At 43.1% G+C, this 27,263-nt stretch overlaps 2 protein-coding genes across 12 annotated transcripts in view; one reads left to right on the top strand and one right to left on the bottom strand.

Moving 5' to 3' along the window:
- Positions 1-5,579, bottom strand: part of SDHAF2 (succinate dehydrogenase complex assembly factor 2) — a 20,788-nt gene extending 15,209 nt beyond the window's left edge. Inside the window, exons 1-4 of one of the 9 annotated variants that reach the window (XM_057730041.1) lie at positions 4,930-4,959; positions 1,631-1,825; positions 305-528; positions 115-224 (exon numbers count right to left, since the gene is read on the bottom strand). In XM_057730041.1, the coding sequence (XP_057586024.1) occupies positions 115-224; positions 305-528; positions 1,631-1,804 (508 nt within the window). In that variant the 5' untranslated portion in view covers positions 1,805-1,825; positions 4,930-4,959. The other 8 variants (XM_057730043.1, XM_057730042.1, XM_057730045.1 and 5 more) reach the window with 8 other exon arrangements.
- Positions 5,109-27,263, top strand: CPSF7 (cleavage and polyadenylation specific factor 7). 3 transcript variants are annotated; one of them, XM_057730036.1, is made up of 10 exons: positions 5,109-5,194; positions 5,815-5,923; positions 11,446-11,664; positions 12,506-12,609; positions 13,480-13,652; positions 16,504-16,918; positions 17,424-17,542; positions 19,527-19,695; positions 20,315-20,482; positions 25,234-27,263. In XM_057730036.1, the coding sequence occupies exons 2-9, from the start codon at positions 5,870-5,872 to the stop codon at positions 20,475-20,477; spliced, it is 1,416 nt and encodes a 471-aa protein (XP_057586019.1). In that variant the 5' UTR covers positions 5,109-5,194; positions 5,815-5,869; the 3' UTR covers positions 20,478-20,482; positions 25,234-27,263. The 3 variants fall into 3 exon arrangements, with proteins under 3 accessions (XP_057586019.1, XP_057586021.1, XP_057586020.1); XM_057730038.1 differs by having other exon boundaries at positions 13,480-13,625; positions 25,234-27,188; XM_057730037.1 differs by having other exon boundaries at positions 5,152-5,267.

Raw genomic sequence — 27,263 nt, 5'->3', positions numbered from 1 at the left:
GTGTCTACTGCCTGATAAAAGAAAAAAAAAAAAACTGCCCAGGTTACCATCTCATACTCAAATCAGCTCAAGTCATCCTATTTTTCACCTTATGCTGCTTATCACACCCAGTACCTGTAGCCCAGTAGTAAATATCCCAGTCATTACTGGGTTCATTAATCAGGCGATCGTAGAGGTTCAGTTGTTTCTCTGTCATGTGCTGCAGATGTTCCTTAGCAAAGAGGCTAGAAACAAGAGAGAAAAAGAAGTTGAAAAGGCTATTTCCAGTCAAAGAGAAGCAACACCCAGACTCCTATTCCCCTACCTAAGCAGGATGCAGTTTTCCAGCATTCCCCTCTTTCTGCTCTCATAGAGCAGCCGGGCTCTTTTGATTTCTATGGATTCATCAGTTCGCTCCTGCCATGGAGGCAAAGGGATTTCAATCATGTCCTTTTGGGAATCAGTCGGGCTGTCACCTCTGTAGCAGCGTCTGAATGATGTCACGCTGAGCGAAGGAGACACTAGGTGGCGTCTTGACAGAGCAAGCATCTGAAACAAATAAGCCACAAACTTCTTTTGTTTTTGTTTTTGGCCACAGCATACAGGATCTTAGCTCCCTGACCCCAGGGATAGAACCCGCGCCCCCTGCAGTGGAAGTGTGGAGTCTTAACCACTGGACCGACAGGGAAGTCCCCACAAACCTCTTTTTCACAACGACAACCATCCTTGTTATTCACTCAACACTTATTAGGTACAAAATGATTTGATCTCCTTTAGTCCTTAAGCAGTTATGCTGATTTTATAACAACTATAAATGGGGTTTAATCTTTAAAAATTGTGAATTACTATGCTGTACACCTGAAACTTATAAAATACTGTAAGTGAACTGTACCTTATTAAAAAAAAAAGAAGTTATGCTGATACTGTCCCCACTTTACAGCTTAGAAAGCTGAGGCTCAGAGAGGTTAAATGACTTACCAAGACCACCCAAATAGTAACTGTGCTAAGGACTGGAAACCAACCCTGACTGCAAACATGTTCTTAAGCAATGCCTTTCCAGAAACTCTCCAGCAGAAATATTTTCTCCTTCCTTCGCATTCCCTTAAAATTCTTACAATATGGTTTGCATTCTAGTCACCTGCCTGTGTTAAAATCTGAGCATACGGTGATGATATGGTCCCTAATCGCCCAAAGTCTCTCAATCTAGAGAGGGGCAAAAACTATCAAGATGCAATGAGAAGGTGATGACATCAGCAAGACGGTGGAACAGGAAGCCCCACCCTCTACTCCCACAGAGACACCAACTACCCAACAATACACGGACCAATTCCCTTTATGAGTAATCCAGAAACCAGCTAAGAGGCTCCTGTACCCCAGGTGAGCATTAGGCTGGAAGAAAAACTCATGGTACTCATTCACCATTGCCTCTCCCCCTGGCTCAGCCCGGTGCAACTGGAGAAAATTCTCAGCTCCTGGCATCTCCCTGGGAGGGAAAGAAAAGACTGAAATGTATGTCCAACATGCAACCTTTCAGGGGGATGCCTGGTTGACTAGTTTCTGTCTCGTTTGAATCTAAGTGTGACAGAAAAGGTGCCAGGTTGGGGGCTGCTGAGAACTAGGTGAGGGTTTGGACTAGCACACACTCACTCACCATCATCCCTACCCGTGGCTTGGCACAAAACAAGCAGAAGAAAACCCCCAACTCCTGGCTTTTCTCTGGGAAGGAAGAATTAGAATGGGTGCCCAACATTCCAGCTTTTCGGGGAGCTGCCTGAGAGAATGGTTTCTGCCTTGCCTGTCTCAGAGCACTGACAGGACACAGCATACTTCAGATATCTGGGGGCCTCTGAAAAACAAAGAGAGCTGGGCAGCTTGCTACCGTTCCTGAGGACCCATGGTACAGCAGACAGAGGCCCGTGGAAAGACGAGAAAGGAGCATGCATCCAAAGCTCCTGCTTTTCAAGGAGCTGTACAAGGGTCTGGTTTCCGTCTTGGCCAACCTGCAGCATTCATGGGACCTGGGATACTCTAGAAGCCTGGGGGCAGCTGAGAAGGAGAGCTGGGAGGTTTGTGGCAGCTCCAGGGAACCTGCAGTACCATAAATAGACACCAGAGGGAATAAGAGATTATGAGCTCCTGAAAAAGCAAATCCCTCTAGTTGCAAATTTACACACACAAGTCTAGAGAAGACATTTCCACACAAAAGGTTTGAAAGGCCCCCAGATTCTCTACAGCAGGGCTGCTTGGCAAAAATCTTTCCTTGTTACAAAGCTAGTCCACAAAGATTGGGAGAGGCTGTTGTTTTTTCAAATGCATGGATCTAAGCATAAAGTTGCAAAGTACATGAAGAAAGAGCAAAACAAGGCCTAATCAAAGAAATGAAACAAATTTCCAGAAACCCACCTTGGAAACAGAGGTATATGAATTACCTGACAAGTAACTCAAAATAACTGTCATCAAGCTGTTCAGTGAGCCGAGGAAAACAATGTATGAACAAAATGAGAATATCAACAGAGAAATATTAAAAAAAAAACAAAAACAAATTTTGGAACTGAAAAATACAGCAAACAAACTGAAAAATTCACTACAGGGATTAAATAGCATAATTGACCAAGCAGGAGAATCAGTGAATTCAAAGAGACTTCATTTGAAACTACCCAGTCAGAGGAAGAAAGAGAAAAAGGTATGAAAAAGTGGTAAGTATGCTTAAGGGACTTATGGGACATCATCAAGCTGACCTATATAAATATTATGGGAGACCCAGAAGGAGAAAAGAGAGAGAAGGGGGCAGAAAACTTATCTGAAGGAATAATGGCTAAAAACTTCCCAAATTTGGGGAAAGAAATGGACATCCAAACTGAAGAAGCCCAAAGGAGCCAAACGATGCTAGAGAGTAACACAAAAGCATATGAAAGCAAAAAGCTCACTGGTAAAGGTATATATATGATAAATACAGAATACTGTAACACTGTAATGATGGTGGGTAAATCACATTTAATTCTGGCTTAGAAGTTAAAAGACAAAGACATAAAAAATAACTATAAAAGAGCAGTTTTTTATGAGATTGAAGTTATCAGCTTAAAATAGATTATAAAATGTTTTACGTAAGCCCCACAGTAACCACAAAGAAAACACATATACACAATAGAAAATGAGGGGATTTCCCTGGTGGCACAGTGGTTAAGAATCTGCCTGCCAATGCAGGGGACATGGGTTTGAGCCCTGGTCCGGGAAGATCCTACATGCTGTGGAGCAACTAAGCCCCTGCGCCACAACTACTGAGACTGCACTCTAAGGCCCAAGAGCCACAACTACTGAGCCCATGTCCCACAACTACTGAAGCCCTCATGCCTAGAGCCTGTGCTCCACCACAAGAAAAGCCATCACAATGGGTAGCCCGTGCACCGCAACAAGGAGTAGCCCCTGCTCGCCACAACAAGGAGTAGCCCTCGCTCGCCACAACAAGAGAAAGCCCGTGTGCAGCTACAAAGACCCAACACCGACAAAAAAATAAAATAAATAAAAAATTAAAAAAGTTTAAAGAAACAGAAAATGAGAAAGGAATCAGAGCATGTCTCTATAGAAAAAAAATCAATGAAACACAAAGGATGACAGCAAGAGAGGAAAAGAGGGACATAAAAGCTACAAGATAGATAGAAAATAATGAACAAAAAGGCAATAGTAAGTCCTTCCCTATCAGTAATTATTTTAAAAGTAAATGGATTCAACTCCCCAATCAAAAGACATAGAGAAGCTGAGTGGATTTAAAAACCCCAGAAGATCTAACTATATGCATTACAAAAAACTCATTTTAAATGTAAGGGAACACATAGGTGGAAAGTGAAAAATTTAAATACTCCATGCAAATGGAAACCAGACAAGAGCAGAGACTGGCTCTACTTATATCAGACAAAACAAACTTTAAGTCAAAACTGTCAAAAGAGATTTAAAAAGAACTTAATATAATGATAAAAGGGTCAATTCGCCACAAGGACACAATCATAAATGTACACGGAACCAACATCAGAGCACCCAAATATATGAAGCAAATATTGACAGAACTTAAGATAGAAATAGCAATACAATAATTGTTGGAGATCTCAAAAGCCACTGTCAGTAATGGACAGAACATCTAGACAGAATAAAAATAAGGAAATAGAGGACATGAACAACAGTGTAAACCAAACGTGCCAAACATACATATACAAAACATTCCATTCAACAGCAGCAGAATACACATTCTTCTCAAGCACACTGAGAACATTCTCCAGGATAGACAGCATGTTAGGTTACAAAACAAGCCTTAACAAAAAATATGGAAATCATACAAAGCATCTTTAGATGAAATCAAATGAAATTAGAAATCAACAGCAGAAGGAAAACTGGGAAATTCACAAATAAGTGAAAATTAAACAACACTCTGAACCACCACTCGGTCAAAGGAGAAATCAAAAGGGAATTAGAGGATATCTGGAGACAAACAAAAACACAACATCACAAAATTATGAGATTGAGCAAAAGCAGTACTAAGAGAAAAGTTTACAGTGTTAGCCTATGTTCAAAAAGAAAAGATCTTAGGAAACTATGTGAAACCATGACAGATACTAGAGAACACTTTAAAAAGAACAGAGACTTAAAAACAGAGAGAAGGGGCGCCCAGAGGCTGTCGGGCCAGCTCCTCCTGGGAAACAGGTGAAACCCGAATTGGGTCTCGCAGGAAAACCGATCACTGAACGATATTAGGAGACAGGGACACAGCGGGCTCAGGCAAGGGTGGATGTAACCTGAATCTCCTACGTTACAAAATCGACCTCTCCTTGGGTCTGCCCTTGCCCTGGGCCATCAGGCAGTTGGATGCTTCTCTCGGCCTCCATGACTTCGGAGGAAGACGAAACACAGTTCCCACTGCGGCCTGCCCAAGACGGTAGAACGCCCCCCCCCGCCCCTCACCCGCGCAAGAGCCGGGAACACCGTGGCCAGCGCCATTTTTCCCGACCCGCATCGGAAGCCGGCGGCCCGATCGCTTCCGGGAACTTCCGGACACTAGTCAGGTGGACAGCGTCGCGGAGGGCCTGAGGCGGAAGATGCGTCCTGGCGTATGGCGGAAGTAGCTGTGCGTGTGACGCCAGCGTCGGGGGGGCGGGACCTGGGGCCGAGAGCGGTTCGCGCGCTTCGGGCCTAGTCCGGACTCGCCGCCGCCGCCGCCATATTCCCGGTAACGGGGGCGCGCGGCCGGGGGCCGGCTGGGCCGGAAGAGGGCTCGGGGACGGCGCTGAGGCGGGGAGGGGGTCGGTTGAGTTTGGGGCAGCCGGAGTTGGCGGGCGGCGGGAGGCGCGGGCCTTTGAGGGAGGGGGCCGGGAGCGTCGGGCCGGGTCTGTGGGTAGGGAGCGGGGCGGGCCTAGCCGGGGGCGAGGACAAGGCCTGGGTGGGGAGCGGAGGTGGCTGGAGCCCCGGGATCCGCAGGGACTCTAGCCGGGGCCGCTTAGGGCCTCGGCAGGTGCGGCGGGCTGGGGCTGCGGGCTTCGTCGCGGTCGTTCTTCGCAGCGCCATCCGAGGGCCCCTAGGAGCAGAGGCCTGGACTTTCTCGTCGCGCCACGGGCAGCTGCGGCGCAGCTCCGGTCGGGCCCGAGGGTGATGGGTAGCGAGCCCCGCGAGCCCCGGTGGCCTGGGAGAGCGAGGGGCGGCGCGAGGCCGGGGGCGGGGCGGAGCGGGTGCGGCCCAGCTCGGGCTGCCGGGATGCTGCGTCTCTGGAGACCGGAGGTTGGCAACCAGTGCTCTTTTTCCAGCCCGAGACCCTTATGCCTTCTAACTCTTGCTTCTTTCTGGATACTGCAGTGGCATCTTTCTTACCTTGTCCATTCTCCGGGCTCGAGATCTTCCTTTCGGAGCCATGTCAGAAGGAGTGGACTTGATAGATATATACGCTGACGAGGAGTTCAATCAGGTGAGGGGTCATCGGGGATTTTTCTGTATCAGCTCAGGAATCACTTGCTGCAAACTTGCTGTGGTTCCAAGCTATGACAATCCTTGAAGATTTGCTAGGCCTGAACACCCCTTTGTCAGATCTAAAATTTCCCCTCTAGCACAGACTTCCAAGACTTCTGACCAGTCCACTTCATGTTAATTTAAGTCTCCAGGCTTAATTTTAAAGGCTTTGACTTAAGCGTAAATAAAAATTAGGTTTAATAGAGTGGTGAATCAACCTGTGGAACTTGCTCCCCCAGGGAGCCAAAGTTGGATGTCAGCCTTCTCGAAGACTAACCAAACTTAAAAATCACTATTGGGTTTGCTGTAGTTTTCGTGAGGACAGTGTTGATACCTGTTCCTTTGAGATTCTCTCAAACTGCAGCTGGAGAAATGTAGTCTCCTCCCCCATAAAGCATTGCAAGGCACACTATAAAAGATAACTTTAACATTTAATTTCAGCTGCATTCCAATTGTTTTCTGTCTTCCTTCCTTTCAGAAGTAGCTTGACTCCAGTCTTGAGAAGTCCATAGGCATTAATGAATTTTATTGATGAATCTAATTGTTTGGTTAGGGGAGGTAAAGGTATTGGACAAACCAGTTAAGAAGAAGATATACCCACTCACATATTCTAAGTTGGATTGTTGGTCTCTCATATGATATGTCAAGGAACATTATACAGTGATCTCCCTTGAAACAATAATCTCATATACAATTCAGTTCCGAGCTCTTGAGGTCACATCTCAAGAATGTCCCAGAGTCTCTGTTTAAAACTTGCTAATGTCTTGCCTGGGTTATTTTCAGCACTGTTCTACTTGAGTAAGCTGGTTCTTCCCATTGATATCTCTCAATGGTTATGTGTAAGGACCTGGAAAGAAGATAAAAAAAACAGGCTAGAGAAGGAAAGTGCTCTGATTGGACCCTGACTTTGATATGAAGCAACAGAAGAGGTTGATATATGCCATTTCTTTCACTTGGCATAAGTTAGACATTTTCCCATGTCTTCTCGGGCAAACTGAAGTCATTTACACGTGGCTGCTGATTAACTTAAATACATGAAGGTTTTTCTTTAGATGTCAAATAATTTTTTATGGATAAAAAGAAAGGTTGAGTATATTTAGTTACAAACCATTGCTTTTCTGAGTTTTCATATTACTTTGAATCAGACTTTTACTACTTTTTGTGGGGATTTTTTTTAAATAGAAGATAGCAAGAAAAGAAGGCCCCCTTAGTTCTTTTCTATTATTAATTTTAAAAACCTCTTTTCCCTTAATTTCCTTATTTGTGGGATGATAACAGTGCTGCTGATTCATTTTGGGGAATGGTTAGAACAGGGTCCTTGACCACAGGTCTAGCCACATTTGGTCTGAGAAATGAGATTTCATAATTTCTTAAGCGATATAGCTTGTAGGTCATAGACAAGACATAGGTCTCATCCAGTGGTCACTGCTTTGTCAAGTGGAAGTCATTGGTCTCAACAATTTGTTCTCTAGTCTCTTTAGTTAAACAGGACATTTTTATGGGTCTAAAGCCAAAGATGGTGTATGACATCAAGTAGACATTTAAACCAAACAGACAGTATTTGACACCTGGTAAGTTGAAGAAAGTATAGATTTTAAATGTCCCATATCTTGGGGAAGGTTCGGAAGGTGTGCTTTTTTCCCCACGAATGAGTTAATTTCTTGGAAAGCTGGTTTTGGTATAATTTGGAGGCTGCTAAAGAAGTGGTAGAAGCTCTGCTTGGTGAGGATTGTTAGAAGCAAACTTAGACTGAAGGCAGCCAGTACAGGTTGTGTTTTAGAATGTTATAAGAATGTTATTGACTCACCCCAAGCTACCCATGCACAAGAACCTTGACACATGTACTTTGCTCCCGGGGAAAATAAGCACTGTTCCTCCATGCAACCCTATGGCGCTAACTCCCAGATCTCTTACAACATGTGCTGCAAAAGCCTCTTTTGCAGAGCTGCTTCATTCCTTTTACAGTGGGAATCTTAGGATTCACAGCTGCTCTCTTGGGCTAGGGAGAACAGCTCGAAAAGTGACTGAGAGCTGCCATTCTGCTGAGTGTTTTGTCTCTGTTCTGTTCCTTGTGCGAAGACAAGCACTTTGCACAGTATGCCCAGTTTTCCTCCTTACTTTCATCAAGTATTTACTGAGCTACTACTGTTTGCTAGGCACCGTGTTAGAGCTAGTGATAGTGAGATAAAAGGGAAAAAAATGGATTTCTGTGCTCGAAAGAGGTTCCATTCCTAGTGGTTGAGAGTAATGCACAGTGACAGGGAAGGAGAGTGTGAGGTGAGAGCTGTGGAAATAGTAATTATAAAGCCCAGAAACTTTGAGCTTTGGCTACAATTAAAAGAAAATTATATCAGATAGGTTGCTTTGAGAAAAATAAATTCTAAGCTTTATTACTCCCCTTACATATCAGGAAAAGGGCTGGCAGGAAGGAACATTGAGCATACAGGTGAGGAAGTTCTCATTTACATTCAAAATCATGCAAGTTCCCTTTTTAAGCCAAGAAGCTTCATGAGACAATCACAGTTATTCTTATGCTATTAAATGCAGAATTCTCACTAGTATTAATTCAGTATTAAATACATACTTCTTTTTTAATATTCCTGAAATGAATCCCTCGATATCAGTGCCTGTAAAACATTGTGTTTTTCCCTTAATTTGTAGAATTAGGTTTTGCTTTAACTGCATAAAATGCCAGCTCATTTGGTAATCAGAAAAACCTCAGGCCCTTGTCTCTTTTTCTGTGTTAGCAACTGAAGAGTAAAATGAGTTGATGTTGCTAGCAGGTTTAAATCGGAACACAACTTGATACATTGTTTCTTCAATAGAATCCTCAACAGGGCTGCCTGTGCATCAGAATAGTTCCCACAAACTTCTTTGAAGGGAGGCTCTCTGTCCCAGAGAGACCGTTTGAATCTTATGACAATTTTGCATTCATTGAATCCTTTTGTGTTTCTTAAAGTGGTAAGGTAATCCATGCACCAGGGTCTTCCTGGATTGAGTCTGTCATATTCTCTAAGGAACCCTGAAAGAGTAGATTGTTTGCCGAGGCTTACAGTAATGGGGGATTTCCTGGTGATACGTTTGTTCTCTGAGCTGCCCAAGTCTGGGTGTTCACTACCCAGTTATTAGCGATAATTTTTGTATTACAACTTTTAGACTCAGATCTCTGAATCACAGATACTTCACAGAAAGAATTCCAGTTTGGTTCTGCTGACCATCCAATATGATGTGTTTTCTTATTCCATTTAAGTTCCATTTCATAATCCTTGATTTAATTTAAAAAAAAAAGCACCCTGGTTTGAAGTGTGAAGTAGTGTTTAAGGATTAGAGCATTGAGGAAGATCAAGTTGTTTCTAAGTCCTTTCTCTACCTTGAACCACAAGGGCAAATCATACCTAATACATGAATAAATAAATAAGTGGTTTGTCTAAAGTTAGGATTGTTTGAGATATAAGACTATAAAATATTTTACACACAAAATGTTATTAGCCGCAGCTTTCTTCACCTTTCTAATTTATTATCCACCCTGTGCTCTCCAGTGTTAGTTTCTCCCTGTTTTTCACATACTCATCCTTTTTAATGCAAGGTCCTTATTTACAGATTTGACTACCTAAAATAGTCTTCCTGTGCCTCTTTGCCTCACTGATTCCCCTTCTTGCTTTTAAGTTGCCCCTAAAAAGCTTACTCTCTTTTGCCATTCTCTTTCTGAGATTTTTACAATGTTCAAACTCCTCTCCTATGGGGCTTCTTAGAGTATTTGTAATATTTGAAGCTATTTACATGCCTCAGGAAGTAGAATCCTTTTCCCCTCAATACAAGAACAATCCAATAGGATTATCTTGGTGTGCATGTTCTTCTCTTTTACTTCAGATAAACTGAGAAACTAAAAGATTTTTTCCAAAAGTTTCTGATGGTATGTATGTGTATGAATGCATTTTGTAGTGAGTCTCTCTAATCACACTTCAGGATCAGCAGTTCTTGTGATGGTATTGAAGGAGGAAAGTTACTGGAGCTTCCTGTCCTGAATTGCATTAGGGGAAATGATTCTCCTTTTTCAGGGAACTAAACAAGTTACCTAATACAGGTTCCTTTTTTATTCCCTTAATATAGTCTCTTTATTCCCATTTTTAAAAGACAGCAATGACATGAATGAGCTACAGTTTTCCTAGAACACTGAGAACATCTCCTTGTAGCTCTCATTTTGACAGTATCACCTTTAGCACTATTAGAATGTTTTAGAATGTTACCTGAAAAAGTACTTGTCTGATCCTTAAAAAAGATCCTCTCTGAGATAATGACATTGCAAAATCTGAAACATTAAGGTCCCTTAGTGGTAGTTCTTATGATTTTAGGATTTTTGGTATAAATGTTAGCTTGGGCTACTATAACAAAATACCGAAGACTGGGAGGCTTATAAACAACAGATTTATTTCTCACAGTTCTAGAGGCTGGAAAACTGAGATCAGGTTCATGTTCTAGTGAGCAGCCTCTCCCAGTTGCAGACTGCCAGCTTGTATTCTCAAATGATGGAGAGCAGAGCAGAGCAAGCAAGCTCTCTTGATTCTTATAAGGGCACTAATCCCTTTCATGGGCTCCACCCTCAAGACCGTATCTCTTAATTACCTCCCCGAGGCCCTACCTCCTAATACCATCACAATGGGGAGTAGGATTTCACTGTAACACAGCTTATGATGTGAGTGCATGTCCTGTTTCCTAACCTTTATATTTTAGAGAACTTCACTGTTTTTCTGTATCATTGGACAGCTCTGGTATTGCTCAAAGATGTCTTGTATAAATGTATTGGATCTGCATGTCATTTGATAAATAGAACTTAAAATGGAAAATCCCCCAGTTATTCACTTCCCTTTTATTTTATTTTTTATATTTCTTTGATGGTTAGTAGAAAGATGGGATTGTGTACTATGAGTTTTAGAGCCCTAAATCATTTGTGTAAATCAGATAGTTTAAACCAATAACTCCCATTCTTTTTTGTGTTTTGCTTCCCACTTTAACATGCTTTTCCCCTGCTTTCCATTTCTAAATAAATATACTCTATTTCATATTAAGTAGAATAGTAAGTTTTGTGTAACTCTTGACTTTGGAAATAGCATAACGTTGAAAATAAATTTTCGTAAGTGTATCTTAGATGTGGTCTTGCGAAGCTGACCTCATTGATAGCAGTAGCAGATGCATCTCTATGCATTCTTAGTTTGCTTGTTTAATCATGTACCTTTTGAGTCTCATAGTTGATTAAAGCTGGAAATACTGTAGACTTCTCACAGGGTCTTAGGAGAAACACCTACATAAGCATAGTTCAGTGTTAAAATTGTTTTACATGGGGAACTTTTTCTTCCTAGTTTCCTAGGGACAAGTTTTGTATGTTTTATACACTGTTTGACAGTGGATTGTAAGTTAGAGTAAAATAGAATGAACAAAATGAAAGGTTTTCAAACCCACCTTTACCAACCCCTCGTCTCTTAGGACCCAGAGTTCAACAATACAGATCAGATTGACCTGTATGATGACGTGTTGACAGCCACCTCACAGCCCTCAGATGACAGAAGCAGCAGCACTGAGCCACCTCCTCCTGTTCGCCAGGAGCCATCTCCCAAGCCCAATAACAAGACCCCTGCAATTCTGTACACCTACAGTGGCCTGCGTAATAGGCGAGCTGCTGTCTATGTGGGCAGTTTCTCCTGGGTGAGCATGGGTAACCAAAAAGGTTTGTGGTGGGCTGGAGGGAGAGCACTGGGAGGTGATGGCATTTTCAAAAACCACTGTTGCACTGTTTTGTGCTCTGATGGGGTTGGATTTCTTTTTCCTGGGATCAGGTTGGATTGATCTCTGAAAGAGAACTATCCTGAGGACGTACTGGTGCCGAAGAAAGCAATGATTAAGTGGGTAGTTGCTTTTTCTGCCATCTTGTTACTGCCCCTGACCCTGGGGCTTTATGTCTACCAGGGTCATCTGTGGGATGAAATTTCAGAGTGAACACCTTGAACTCTTAGTGGTCATTAGATGGTCCTGTGATAATGATGGGTGAGAGGGAGCAAAGACCTTGATAGCTGTAGTACGCTTGGGGTAGGTGGTAATTGTTGTTCTGCAAAAGTTATTTTGTGACGTGTTTTTGGCCTGGTGATGGGAGGTGGTTTTTTTCAAATTAAGAAGTGTATATACTGAGGCGAAGGTTACTGACAGTGATCAGCTCTAGCCTATCAGATCTATAAGTAAAAGCTGCTAGTAATCAGTGTTTGAACTTATGACCAGCCAGCCCAAATGGCGGTCAAAGTTAAAATAGGTTTTAATTTTCTTAGTTTCAGAGATGGGGATTGGGGCAGGGGTGGGTGGTTTTGGAATTCTTTGTGGGTGAGGATAATAGGAGAAACCTGCTCTAAGTGAAATATTGATGGCTTTCTGGGTTTCCTGGGGAGGTCATGATTGTGTCTAGAATCCTAGGTTTGGGGGAAGGGTTTGGGACATTCTGGGTGAAGGGGGGGTGTAGCTCTTGACATTTCTTCCTTTTCCATCTTGCCCGCGCCAGTGGACCACAGACCAGCAGCTGATCCAGGTTATTCGCTCTATAGGAGTCTATGATGTGGTGGAGTTGAAATTTGCAGAGAATCGAGCAAATGGCCAATCCAAAGGGTGAGGTCTGGATTTGAAAAGCCCCTTTTAGTTTGTAACTATTGGGATGACAGATCTGTACTGTTATTTTGGCCCTGTAATTTAATCCCTCCCACCCCGGCCCAGTTTACTGCGTTAGTTTTTTTATTTATTTTAAATAAATTTATTTATTTGTTGGCTCTGTTAGGTCTTAGTTGCAGTGAGCGGGGGCTACTGTTGTTGCAGAGCACAAGGGCTCTCGGCACATAGGCTTCAGTAGCTGTGGCACGTAGGCTTTGTAGTTGTGACTCACGGGCTGTAGAGCACAGGCTTACTAGTTGTGGTGCATGGGCTCATTTGCTCCACAACATGTGGGATCTTCCCGGCCCAAGGATCGAACCTGTGTCCCCTGCATTGGCAGGCGGATTCTTAACCACTGCACCACCAGGCAAGTCCCACTGCCTTGGTTTTAACAAACCACTTTGGAATGGGGACTTAGCTGCATTGTAGGAGAACATCCATCCATTGAGGGGCAAAGAAAGCTTATTTCTAATTTGAAATAAATAGGAAAACTTTAGGCTGACACCTTTTTGTGGTTGATAGTTTTGTGTGTTTAATGTTAGCAAGATTTAAAAAAAAAAAAAAAAGGGACTTCCCTGGTGGTCCATTGGTTAAGACTTCACCTTCTGTGCAGGGGGTGTGGCCAAAAAGCCAAAACATAAAACAGAAGCAATATTGTAGCAAATTCAATGAAGGCTTTAAAAATGGTCCACATCAAAAAAATCTTTAAAAAAAAAAATTAGCAAGATATCCTTTGCTTTACTAGTTTTCATTAAAAGGGGAAGGGAACTTCTGTGTTCCTCTCTTGGTTGCCTAGTAGATCTCACTCGTTTTTAATTTTTTTTCCTCAAGGTATGCTGAGGTGGTGGTAGCCTCTGAAAACTCTGTCCACAAATTGTTGGAACTTCTGCCAGGAAAAGTTCTTAATGGAGAAAAAGTAGATGTGAGGCCGGCCACCCGCCAGAACCTGTCACAGTTTGAGGCACAGGCTCGGAAACGTGAGTGCGTCCGAGTCCCAAGAGGGGGTACGTGGAGACCATCTGTATGAAGGGGGGGAAGTTTGTGGGTTTGTCTTCTGTGGTATAGGCTTGGCCTACAATGTGGAAGAGTTTGAGGGAGCGTGGTGGTGGTTATGGGTGACAGCATGGTGGTAGGTAAGCCAAAAAATGAGGCTTATGTGCTAGGAGACAGGTAGGTTCAGGTTATAGTTCAGTTCTGCCACTGACGCATCATGTGACCTTGGGCAAGTCACTTTACTGCGTAGGGCCTACTTCCCCATTTGAACTAGACACGTGACGTATACAGTTCCTGTCAACTCTAAATTATGTGTTCCTATCTAAAAATCAATGTATAGCAGATGGGTTTAATTGTAAGACACGTCTCTGTAAATTTAAGAAGCAACCATCTTAAAATATACATATGGTACATAAAGATGGCCATAATCTTGTCATAAACGTACATTGGAAGGGTGCTCTGTAAGGAATTGACCAGAAGGAGTGCTAGAGAGTAAGAATGTAACTGTTTCTCCAGGAAGGTGGGTACCCTTTTGATTACCTGTTGTTTTAGTTGCTTGGCAAGCGTTTCCCATTAGTAAAGAAAGTTGCATCATGCTACCTTAGTCTGATGATAGTATACCTTAAGCTCACCGTACTCCCTTTATTCTGACCCTGTGCTCACCAACCCACCTTCTGATACTAATTTGGTTTCCTAACTAGGCTCTCCTACTGGGAAGAGAATGCGCTGACCAGCCGACACAAGTATTCCAGTCTGCTTGGCAGTTATATTTCTCATTGTAAATTAATAAATTGGCATTCTGGTTTATGAGTCAGTCTCTTGTGGGTTTGGATAGTGTGAATCAATCTCCTAGGGTCCAGTCACCTCTGGTTGAACTGTTAAAATCAAGTTTCTGAACTTGCGAAACCTGGGGACCAGCCTTGGATTGTCCTGATCTCATGAGGTGCAACCATCCTGCAAGGCCCTGCCTGAAACAGCCAACTGTCATTACTTTCCTTTTACTGCAGTGGGGAGATGGCAAAGTTTTTGTTACCCACTTTCTGTCACTGTTTAGGTCCTGCTCTCAAAATAGTGTCTTGTATTGATTGGGTAGTCCACTGGGACCTTGGATAGGTTGATTGAAGGTGGAAATATGGCCACTTAACTCTTGCATAGGAACAGCTGTCCTCTTATAACTAGATTGAGAGCCTAGATGGAAGTGGTGTAGCTCCTATTGCTGTGGGTGAGAAGGCACATACTTTTCCTCCTTGATAACCTGAATTTTCAAAGTCCATTGTGTTTCAGAGTCTTTCTGTGATTCAGCCCTCTTCTGACTTTCTTAAGATGTATAATTTTACAGCTACATTGAGCACCTAACGGTCCTAGCACCACTTGGCTGTTTACTCCTTGGTATTACCTTTCTTTGCTAAAATGATGGTGGTGACTGAGTGATGTTTTTCTGCTCTTTCATGTTGATGGACTTGGGCTCTGTTAATTCACTAGGTACGGCTGGTTGACTTAGTCTGCTTAAAAACGGTTGCTACTCTTGGGATTTGTAGCCATAGATACAAAAAGAACCCTTGCTGATGTGGGAACAGTAGCTGGGAAGGTAGCTAACTTTTAGAGGATTACACTTGCTAATACCTCTTCTTTCTTCAGCTTGAGAGAACTCAGGGAAGAAGCAAGCTGCCATGTGTGTGAGACATGAAAAGCAAGAGAATGCTGTGGCAAGCACTGGTGATATACTATGTTAGAGAAACCAAGGTGGCTGCCAAGGGGATTAATTCCACCTTGTGGTTTCGTCAGGAGTTAGTTTACTAACAAGTTTTTGTTTAAGGAGCACTCTTCTTTCTCTCCACACTTGTCTCCTAATGGCCTCTTTCTACCTCTAAGACTTCCAAGGCCATGTGATCACATGCTTCTCTTGGAGTCCACATTAACAAGGCTTAGAGTAGTAGACTATTAAATTGAAAAGAGGGAACAAGTTTAACCAAGTGACTTGATGGTGTCAGAGTCATGTTTCTAGCTGCATACAAATGTGTTTTGAGCCCGTTTTGCACAGCACCATACCACCATGCCACGATGGTGTTCCTAGTAGGCTGCCCTGTAGGATGGAGGGTTTGGGCCATTGAAATGTAGTGGGAGTTTCCCAGGTTTCAGGCATATTTTGTACCAAGCTTTTGGTAGGAGTTCCTGATGTCAGTTGTGTGCCATCTGCTCATTCTGTGGGCACATCTTTTCTTGGCTTATTTCCCATTTTCTCTCATTTAATCTCCAGTCTTCTACTCTGTTCTGTGTCTCTTCCTCATCCCAGTTACCAGTTTTGGTAGTTGAATGGAGGAAGTGTTGTCCATCCCCTGTCCTTCCCTCACTTCCCCGAAATTCCCTGGCCAAAGTGCCATGACAAAGAGAAAATTTCAAGTATATAGCAGGTTAGAGAAGGTTAACTACTACTAGTCTTAAGGAAAGAGTCCCTGAAATCCCACCAGAGAAAATGGGATTCCCAATCAGCTTGAATCCAGCTGAACAGTAATGAACGTACTTCAGCACTGTCATTTTCTCATGGGTTATTAGGATCCTTCTGCATTTAAAATTAGAAAACAAATCTAAGGATAATTGAAATGTGAAGCACTGCGAGTTCTAGATGAAGAGCATTCTTTAACATACAGAATTTAGGGTGGTACTGTTTCTTGGGTTTATGTCTTAACTAGGTTGCCTCTGACATTTCTCTCTGAGGCCAAAGGAAAACAGTAGATGATTTTACCTTCTCAGCTACCTGTCACCTTCCTTAGTATGGTAACAGATGACTTGCTGAAGGATGACCTGGTCCGGTGGTTATGTTTAAAGCTTAGTCAGTGACAGTAATTCTGTTTTGCTTCATAGGAATACCTCCACGGGCCCACTCCCGAGATTCTAGCGATTCTGCTGATGGACGGGCCACACCCTCTGAGAACCTTGTACCCTCATCTGCCCGTGTGGATAAGCCCCCCAGTGTGCTGCCCTACTTCAATCGCCCTCCTTCAGCCCTTCCCCTGATGGGTCTGCCCCCACCCCCAATTCCACCCCCACCACCTCTCTCCTCAAGCTTTGGGGTCCCTCCTCCTCCTCCTGGCATCCACTACCAGCATCTCATGCCCCCTCCTCCTCGATTACCTCCTCATCTGGCTGTACCTCCCCCTGGGGCCATCCCACCTGCCCTACACCTCAATCCAGCCTTCTTCCCCCCACCAAATGCCACAGTGGGGCCTCCACCAGATTCTTACATGAAAGCCTCGGCACCCTACAACCACCATGGCAGGTAAGGACTATCTTGTTCCTTTCAGATTTGAGCCAGGCATAATAGGGTAGACTATGTGTTAAGCATTTTGTTCTCCCTGAGGAAGTGAGTGAGCGCTGAATTCTTGTGTTTTCCCTTGTGGAAACTCTGTTGTCATAGTATTGAGTCCTGGGAAATAGTTAACTATTAGAGAATGTTTTTATTTGGTATTTTGTTTGCATCTTACCTCTCAACCCAAACCATGTCCTTTGTATCCCTTTTAAGGCGGTTGATTATATTCAGTGCTGTAAGTCACTGTTAGGAATGCTATGAGTGTCTAGCACTATTGGGTCATGCCAAAATTACAAAAGTATATGACATAAATCCTGTCTTTGATGAGAACAGGAACATATAAAACATGTGAACAGTTTGAGACCCATTTAAGACATCATGTAGGAGAGCATAGTTAAACAGCATAGTACTGTAGAGTATGATAACGATAACAAGGGGTGTGGACAGTCAGGAGTGGTATTATTTCTGTGTGCAGCCGAGATTCGGGCCCTCCGCCCTCTACAGTGAGTGAAGCAGAATTTGAAGAGATCATGAAGCGGAACAGAGCAATTTCCAGCAGTGCCATTTCCAAAGCCGTATCTGGAGCCAGTGCAGGTAACTCATCCTTACCTTTGCTGCCTTCTCCTTACCTTTAGTTTTTACATTGTTTTATCGTTTCCATTGGCAAGAAATTCAACAAGATAAAGTTGGAGCACTGGTAGATTCTCAAGAGTGGCACATTTTGAAAAGCAATACGTAACCTGATTTCTTGGCTTTTGGGTAGCTCCGCTGGTGCTGTTTATTTAGCCTGTGTCTAGACCTGCCCCATGAAAACCAAGTGAGTGCCTAGAATATAAACAACTAATACTATCTCATTGTGGTGTTTGTTATAGAATGAAATTCCTGCCTCATGGAGATCTTGATCTCAGTGGTTGATCAGTGGATCTAGTGTCTTTGTAATGAGTCCAGGGCCAAGTGTAGAACTTGGGTTTTTAGAACTGATGAGGATGGTTGATACGGAATCTGATTATATTTGGGGATTGAGGCAGAGCTGGTGGCCTCCAGGTAACCTAGCCTAGAAAGAGACAAGTCTGTTGGCTGTCATCTTAAGGCATCATATACCCTTACAGGTAACTTTTACGCTGCTGTCAGTATTAAGTGAGCAGAACCAGAAGCCATGTCTTTGAAAGCCAGGGGAACAGAATCTTTGGTTCCTAAGAGAAGAGAATATAGGAAGTTTCTGGGTTATGGTCCAAGTTTCACATTATAGCACTAATCATACTTTCTTCCTCAGAGTTTCCCACATGAATGTAAATACAGGTCATCAGATCTCCTAAGAAATAAGTTAACTCTTATTGTCCATTTTCCATAATTTCTTATCTTCTACTTCAAAATTTGAATGCAGAGTGGATTAAAGATAAAAGTATATGTATTTTTTCTTTTTTTCACCAGAAACTGTCATTGACATCTGAGTAAACCTCTTTAAATTAAAAAGTAATCTATGCTCGTTGTAGCAAGTCAGATATACAGAGTATAAAGAAAAACATTGTTCTTCTCCACCAGTTCCTTCACATTGAGATGATCAATAACTGAACCTCTATCTCCTCCCTTTTTGTTCTCATTCCAGTCATTCAAACCACAAATATTTATTGAATGCCTACAAAATAGGCAAAAATTTCCTACCTTGGAAGAGCCCAAATCCTGGTGTTCCTAGGCCTCCACAGAATTGCAGTGCCTACACAGTTTCTGTTCTGTTCTTAACTGCCTTGCACAGAGGAGGCTGCTGGTCCTCACTGGACCCCTGCCTGGTTTCATGCTTTCCTTTATTATCTTGTCCTTAATGCTCTTGCAAACTGACAAAGCTTTAGCTTGGAAAAGCATTGTGCAAGTACCCCCCCACCCCGACCACTATCCTTGAGTCCAAACATTGCTCAATGTGAGGAGTGAAGGATCTAGTTCTTGATGGCAGCATAATTTAAAATGTGTGTGTGTGTATATTATATATATACACATGCATGCAACATACATGTTTTCTGCGCATCTATTACATCAACTAATACCTAACATTGATTGAGCCCTTACTGTGTGCCTGGCACTGTGCTGAGTGCTTTACATGGATTGCTTTGTTTACAGGCATATTTACCTCGTTCTTTTTAACAGCTGTGTAGTATTCTGTAGAAACAATGTTCCATAATTTATATAGCCAGAGCCTACTGAAGGAACTGAAGTTGTTTCTCATTCTTTAATACAACAAACAATGCTGAAACAAACATTGTTTAAATTACATGCTTGTGAACAGAAGTAGAAATTTTTTAGAATTGCTGGGTCAAAAAGTATGTTCACTGTTTATTTTAATGGATGCTGTAAATAGCCCGCAGACAATGATGTGTTGGTTTATGCATCCACTAGCAGTATCTGAGAGCATCTGTCTGATTGCAGACCACTGGAATATAGGTGCTGTACAGTTTTATACCTGCCACTTCTGCCTTATCCATTTTACTGTGGTTCTGTGGGACAGCTGGTTACTCTTGGTTTGTACTTCATCAGCTAGTTTACTGCCTCTGCTCATCCTTGGCCTTTCCCATCCATCCCCTGTCAGGGGATTATAGTGACGCGATTGAGACGCTGCTCACAGCCATTGCTGTTATCAAACAGTCCCGGGTCGCCAATGATGAACGTTGCCGTGTCCTCATCTCCTCTCTTAAGGACTGTCTTCATGGCATTGAAGCCAAGTCTTACAGTGTGGGTGCCAGCGGGAGCTCATCCAGGTGAGTTGATGATTGCTTCAGTGGCCTGCCGGCCCCAAGCAGCACTCTTCCTGGGATTGGCAGGGGGAGGAAAGGAGCCCAGGGTATCTGGCCAAGGACCTGGCTGAAAGAGCAGACCTAGCCCTCATGTCTTTAAGGGGAAGGAATTAATCAAACATTTACATTAATAAATGTTGTAATGTCTGAAAGTCTGTGTTGGGTGAGGCAGTGGGCTTGTTTAGGAAGAAAGACAGACTGATGTAGTTAACATGGGCTTTGGAACCATACGTTCTTGGATTTGAATCCCAATTCTGATCTTAACTACCTGCATGACCTTGAATATGAAAGTTAACTTAAGCCTCATTTTTCTCTTTTTCAAAAAGGGGATGATGATAGTACGTATCTTACAGACCGGTTGTAAAGATTAGGTGAGATAATGCGTGTAAAGCTTGTAGCACTGTGCCTGATACATCAGTAAGATATCAACAAATTTGTTATTATTTTTCCGAAAAAGACCAGGGGCCATGATAGGGTAATAGGAGAGTGGTTTAGACAAATAGTAGAAGACACCAAAACACAATACTCTTAGAAAGAATGGGGTAGGCCCTCTGAGTGAGGCTGAAAAGGATCTTTCTAATAGGAAAAGACATCGGTCCCGAGAGAGGTCACCAAGCCGGTCCCGGGAAAGCAGCAGGAGGCACCGGGACCTGCTTCATAACGAAGATCGGCATGATGATTATTTCCAAGAAAGGAACCGAGAGCACGAGAGACACCGGGATAGAGAACGGGACCGGCACCACTGAGAAAGGTGGGACAGAGCCCCATTGCTGGCTGGTTGATGATCTCTTATGAAAGAAAAATTATGGATAGTAAAGATTTCTCTCTCTCCTTTTAAAGCAAGTAAAGGATATGGTAGGACTTCTGATTTAGGTAACCAGAAATTCAGGAGGGCAGGTTTTCTCCTTGTTTGTGAGGAGTCTCACCCTGGAATGGACGTGAGATTAAGCTATTTTTGCTTGTTTTTTTGACTGCTTTCACCTGGTGTCTGAGACAACAAGGAATAATGGCTAAGAACACAGTGTCTGCAGGTAGATGCCAGGTTATGAATTCCAGCTCCTCTAGCCATATTACTTTCTGTTCCTCAGTTTCCTCATTTGTAAGTGAAGATAATAAAAGCAGTTGTCTTATTGGATTGCTGAGTATTCAGTGAGCTAATCCATACAGAGCATTTAGCACTCATAGTACCTGTCACATATTAAGTTCTCAGTAAATGATAGCTGTTGTTATTATCCTTGTTATGTTTTATTTATTTATTTATTTTCTTTTTGGCTGCGCCCCGTGCGGCATGTGGGATCTTAGTTCCCTGACCAGGGATCAAACCTGTGCCCCCTGCATTGGGAGCACAGAGTCTTAACCACTGGACCACCAGGGAAGTCCTTCATTGTTATATTTTAATCCCACCAAACTTTCAAATGAAAGAATCAGGAAAATTGGCCAAGACAGAAAAGTAGGAACATTGCCTGCTTGTAAGTTTTCAAGGTGCAACATTAATGATTTTTAAGAATTAATATCTATCAAAAAGATTTTGAAAATCAGGATACTTTAGTCAGAGAAGAGAAAGCTGATCTGAAAAATATTATCTTCAAAGCTTTGTCTCTAAAGAGACTATGTGGTAGATACTTCAATGGCAGGATATATTTGTTTTGGAAAAACTTACTGACAGTTATGTTTTTTTGTGTTTTGTTTTGTTTTTTTTAATAAAGCAAAACAAAAGCAGGGAGAGTTAGGGGTGGGGAACTGTATTAACTCAAGTAACTGAAAAGTTGAGTTAGGCTTGGCTGGATCCAGGGGCTTCAGCTCTGTTATTTTCATTCTTAGGCTCCAGGTTACATCCCACCAGCTTGGCAATCCCAACTGAAAACAAGCTTCCAACAAAGACTGTTTCTAGTATATAAGCAAGCAAGAGCAGTTGTCAACTGTGTTTCTTTGGAGATCTTTAAAAGTAGTCTAGACTCTAGTGGGGATGGTTCATGATTCCTGAAGGCTATTGCATGACTCAGGTGACTCTGAGGTTTCTTCTCAATTTTGTAGTTTCACATTAAGTACATTAGGAAAATGTCCTTGGTTTTTGGCTGATTTGGTTGGTCTGAAGTAATGGTGATTGAGGAGGGTGAGGAGTAGGAATAGTTCTGCTTGGTATCGTGGAGTGGATAGATGGATGACTGGATGAAGAAAGGAAAAGAAACCCTCCCTCCTTCCTGTGACTGCCTGTAGTTCACAAGCGGTAACTGGACTGTAAAATGTTGCCTAGCGACAACCTACTAAACAAGAAAGGAGTCTTGTTATGTTTGGCTACTGGCCTCTACTTTGTTGTTTGGTATTGTCTGCCATTAACTTAAGTGGAGCTGTAGTTGGGAATTCTTCTTGTCTTTTTCTATAGAAAGCAAATAAGTGGGAAAATGAGAAATTAACTAACATTTTTTTACCTGCCCCTCTTCTCTGTTTTTAAACTACTGATTTATTCCATGAAATCTTGCAGTACTTGACATCACAGAAATCTAGGATACCCCTCAGGAAATCAACAGTTAGGCTGTGGGTTCTAGATTCTTCTTTCTAGATTTTGCAGTAGGTTGAGTTTTGAGAGGTGCCCATATATCCCCCAGAAAAGCAGACGCCAAGAGAAGTGGAGCCCACAAGCAGCTTTGGCATAATTGAGTCTCAGGGAATGGGCAGGTGGGTGGGTAGAGTGGGTCTTTGATCGAGCACATCCCTCCTGTAGCAGCAGCAGCATTTCCCTTGTCTTGTTTGAGCTAGCACAGTCGCTCGTGTTGCTTGTAGGTTCAGTATCAGTCACCACCCTCCCCCAATCCTGCAGCCCACCATGTGTGTCCTTTGGAGCTGACTAGGTCACTAGAGTGACCAGGGAGGTAGTACTTGGTTTGTGCAAAGCATGAATTATAGTCTTTGGGGCCACACTCAGGTTAGTAGTCAGAACGTGTAACTGCATGTCACTGTTCTTGGCAGCTTTGCTCCTAACAGCCTTGATAGAAAAATTGTGAGATCCACTGATCATTAGAACTTCGGGGGTTGAACATCTGAACCTGAGACTTTAGCTGTCATCTTGCTTCATTTTTTCCACCTGTAAAATGGGACTTTTCTTCCATTAGGAGGGTGATTCAATTTGAATAACTGAAAAATCCTATAACCCAGTAGTTCCCAGAAAAGAGTCATTTGGCTAGTGCAGGCCTATGAGGAAAATTAACTCTTGAGGCAGGTTTTCCAGTTCCCCACTTTTCCTAGTCACCCCTTTAGATAGGTTGGTCAGTCCATCTGGATAATTAGTCCAAATGAATTGAATCTGACACCCTCAAAATGTCAATTTCTCACATTCTCATCCCGGGATTCTTAACTTTATCTGCAGTTACCAAGTTGTGACTTAGGAGATTTCATGTTAAGGAGATGGTGCCTGGGCCTCATTTATCTACAGAACTTTGCAAGCTCTGTGTACAATAACTTTTAGTTAGAAAATACTAGTATTTATACCATATGGACAGGTGTTCCCTGGGAGCAGAGGGTGTGTTCCATCTAGAGGCAGCAAAAAACAGCAGCCTTTTTTGTCCATCCTTCCTCAGGATGGGCACGACCTCTGAGGCCTGAAGTCTGGTTGACCCTCTTTGGCCTCTGTCTACATTCAAACATTACCACCAAAATGGAGCCATAACCTCTAAGAATTGTGTGCTATTCAGCTGACCCTGGAGCAGTGTAGGGGTTAGGGGAGCCGACCTCTGTGTGGTTGAAAATTCGAGTATAACTTTATAGTCAGCCCTCCATTTCTGGGGTCCTCCATCCACAGATTCAACCAACCTCGGGTTGTGTGGTATTGTAGTCCGTGTTTATTGAAAAAAATCCACATATAAGAGGACCAGTATAGTTCAAACCTGTATTTTTCAAGGGTAAGCTGTAGTTTACTTCTAATGCACTAGTTATCTTCTGAGTCTTGTTTTGTAGGAATAGTTCCCAAATTACATCTCTTTTGTGGTGTATGTGTATATGCTTTGGAGTTTGAGGATATTCTTAAGTGGTCTGTGGCTTCGACTTTTTGTAGTTGTTAGCTGTTGTCTCATTATTTTAGGACATTATCCTGCTTGAAATATAGTCATTCTCACCTCATTGCTATCCTCCTGGTCCAGTGAAAACTAAGCATTCTGTTCAATTTTGATCTTATGCAAAGATTCAGAAACCCAAATGGTATGAGATTGAGAAGGCACTGAGAAGGCAGGTATCTTTCCTATTCTCTCATAGAAAATAGGAAAGATACCTGCCTGCGTAGATGTTTAGAGAAACCAGAGGCCATGACAGATTCTGAGGACCCCGAGGTGAAGTAGTGCCATTTCAGGGTGTAGAGGGATCAGGCGGCTTATGGATGTATTTTTTCTTGGATAGCTCCTCCAGGTTACAGGAGTGCATACATTAAGGGTGAGCATTTATGTATAGGCTCTGTTGCCAGTTTGGACATTAGTAGAAATCCTAAGCCTGAATTTAATTCCTTTTCCTTTTGCTGTCAGTTCTATTTTGTGTGGTAAGATTTACCAGGCCACCCCTTGTAGATTGATGTTACAACATTGGAACAAGGGCTGAGTGTACTGGGGACCTTAAGTTTGGTCGAGATGTGACAAGTGGCTTCACAGTCCTTCACTGTTCAGCAGAATTTCTTAACTGTGGTTTTAGTTTGGTGACTGTGGTTATTTTCTTTGATTTCCATGCTCTGCTTTCTGTTCTGGCCTGACCAGATCACTCCTATTTGGTGTTAGTATGCTTCTTGGTCCCTCACCCACAGCTGTCATCTGGGGAAAGACTTAGAATCTCTTTGAGTTTTAGTAACAGCTTAGAACATCTCAGGGTGGGTGTGTGTGTGTCTGTGTGTGTGTCTGTGTGTCTGTGTCTGTGTGTCTGTGTCTGTGTGTCTGTGTCTGTGTGTGTGTTTCTTTAAAAGAAGGGGAAAAGTTTAGTTTTCTTGTGTAAGTACATGCTCCCTGCAAGAGCCTCTTGGGTATTTGGGGGTTAATGGATTTGGTTTTGTACACACTTGTTTTCTTACCATTGTACCTCCCATTTCCAGATTTTTCCCCTTCCCCTTAAGGTAAGCTATGACTTGTTCAGAATAGATTTTCTGAAATAGTATTTAAACTCACCATGCTCCCTTAGAGCAACTTTTCTTGAAATGTAGTAGTTTCCATACTTTTCCAGCCAAAGTCTCCTTTTCAGTCAAACTGCTTTGATTCCTCATTTCATTGTCTGTTTTCCCCCTAACCTTAAAGTAAGATGTCGCTCCTTTTTCCTCTATTCTCCTCCAACCATTCTCTCACTACTCACAGTGCCAAACACTCCCAGACAATTCTGCTGTCTTGTACTTTCCCAGGCTTGCATTCTCTCTGTCTGCACCCCCTACTTCATATGTTTTAACTTTAGAAAATGCCAGTATAACTTATATAAGCTGTTAATCAGAAAGTAACCTCTAACTTGTATTTTCTTTCTTCTCTTCTGATGTTCTCATTGCAGGAGTCTGGTTGGAAGCAAATGTTTTTTTAATGGACTTGCATCTCCTCACCTTGATCAGGACTAAAGGACGGAGGCCGCTCCACCCTTTCCCCTTCCTCCAAGCCCCTAACCCCTTCCAGACACCCAGGGAATACCCTCTGCCCTACAAGACTGAAGATTGCCTGGCAGCCCTCCCAGTCCCACTCCTGTTTGCCAGGCTAAAGAACCTGTGGTTGGGAGGGTAGCAGACAGGAAGAAACCATGTCCAGGTCCCTGGTCTCCATAGAGAATGGTGCTTTGTCCAAGGAAATGTATGAGTTTCTGATTCTCCAGGAGCAGTTTAGTGGTGAGGTTGATGGGAAGACATCCTTCCCAGAGAAAATGGATCCTTCCTGTGGGATCTAGGAGAGTGACTGGGTGTGCCAAAATATGCCCAGGGTCCTGCCCTCAGCACTAGGTTTGATGGGGCCAAGAGGGTCCAAACCCCTTGCTGACATACCACTTCTTTGTTTAACTCCTTTACCTTCCCAGCCCTTTGAGGAGGGACCATGAGAACAGAAATTACTTTATGAAAAGCTTCTCTTGTTCTTGCTTTTCCCTCTTACTTATTGACGGTTTGTTTCCCTGACCTCCCAGAGGGCTGAAACCCTTGTAACTCCTTGCTGCCCAGCCTCCTCAGTGGACTTGCCCCTCCTAAGCAGAGAAGGCCCGTGAGGTTGCTTTCTGCTGGGGAGCCTGGCAGAGCCAGTTACCACCCTCTACTGCTTCTTGCTTGGTTGCCTCTTGCAATAACCAGCTCCACTAGATGTTCCCTTTCCCTGGGGCTTTTCCATTTCACATGTGGAGCCCTTCCCCCAAGAAGGCTGCTTCCTTGTTTTAGAGGAAGGTACTGCCATTGGGAGTTGGGGACATCGGACCTCAGCAGTGAAGAACCCTTGTGAAGTACTAGGAGTGGGGAAGGAGGCAAGTTGGGCAGGATATGGCCTACTTCCATAGGCTTTTCTTTTTTCAGGTTTGATGTGAGCATGGGCTTGCATCCTCCAGGTACATACTTTTACTTATTGTGGGATGACCTGGCACTAGTAGGCAAAGTCACAAATTTGGTATTTTTTCACCTTTTGACTTTTGACTTAATAGCTCCCCTCGCTCTGCCTGGAGGTACTTGCTGCCTCTGATAAGGAGCAAGGAAGAAGAGGAGCCTGACTTGAACGAGCTCGGCTCAGAATGCTAAGGACCACCACTCTGGGGGCCGTTTTCTACACAGGCAAATGGAATTGCTTTTCCCATAACATCCAAATTGTGATGTGGTTGCTGCTGAAAGAAGCAGCAGCAGCAGGGTCCTGCAGTACCCATGGGGCGATGGATGCTACTTCTGCATGCGTCTACAGGGCACGTGACATCTAGCAGGAGAGGTGGCATGTGAGATGTAGGGTCACTGGAGACCCTTCTGGCTCAGAGGGGAGAGACTGAGTTGGACCGAACCCTTCCTCTGTTCCCTGCACGTTTCTGACATAGCCCTCAATCAGTCACTGAGGGAGTCCCCCCCAGGGTTGGAGAGGCACATTCCCTAGGGACAGAGGCTACAGGTTTGTAGCTGTTTTACCCCTGTCCCCCAACCCCATCCCCACTTCCACTTCAGAATATGGCACCCTGCCCAGCCAGCCAAGTGTTAAGTGATGTGCTTATCCTCAAGAGCAGCTCCGGGTGTCTTTTTAATGTAGAGAAAACCAAGTAAAGTGACAGTTTAAGGAGAAAAAATATAGAAAACCAGAAAAGCCGTTTACCCGGAGAATTTTTTTCTCCCCATTTTTGTTTTGTTTTTACTCAATGACACAATTTTTAGTTTTATTTCCTGATAGCAAAAGGAAAAAACCCAACCCTCAAAAAAGGCCAAGGCCCCGTCCCCCTGTTGTTGGTGATTTGTTTGTCTTTCTGATAGGTTGAAAATTGTGTAATAAACTTGATGACACTGTCAATCTTTTATACTGCATTGTATTTTTTTTCCTTTTGTAACAAAATATTTTTAAATAATAAATGGGGTGTGAGCTGTT

Source organism: Hippopotamus amphibius, chromosome 3, assembly GCF_030028045.1.
Source record: "Hippopotamus amphibius kiboko isolate mHipAmp2 chromosome 3, mHipAmp2.hap2, whole genome shotgun sequence".
Lineage (NCBI taxonomy): Eukaryota > Metazoa > Chordata > Mammalia > Artiodactyla > Hippopotamidae > Hippopotamus > Hippopotamus amphibius.
Note: the sequence above shows the minus strand (reverse complement) of the source record. Positions and strands in the feature narration are given on the sequence as shown.

What these genes read in the sequence shown, in the direction of transcription:
- CPSF7 (XM_057730036.1), top strand. Translation starts at nt 5,870, where the DNA reads ATGTCAGAAGGAGTGGACTTGATAGATATATACGCTGACGAGGAGTTC. An exon ending in ATGTGGGCAGTTTCTCCTGG is followed by an intron (nt 11,665 to 12,505) that starts GTGAGCATGGGT and finishes TGCCCGCGCCAG; the next exon opens with TGGACCACAGACCAGCAGCT. An exon ending in CGTATCTGGAGCCAGTGCAG is followed by an intron (nt 17,543 to 19,526) that starts GTAACTCATCCT and finishes ATCCCCTGTCAG; the next exon opens with GGGATTATAGTGACGCGATT.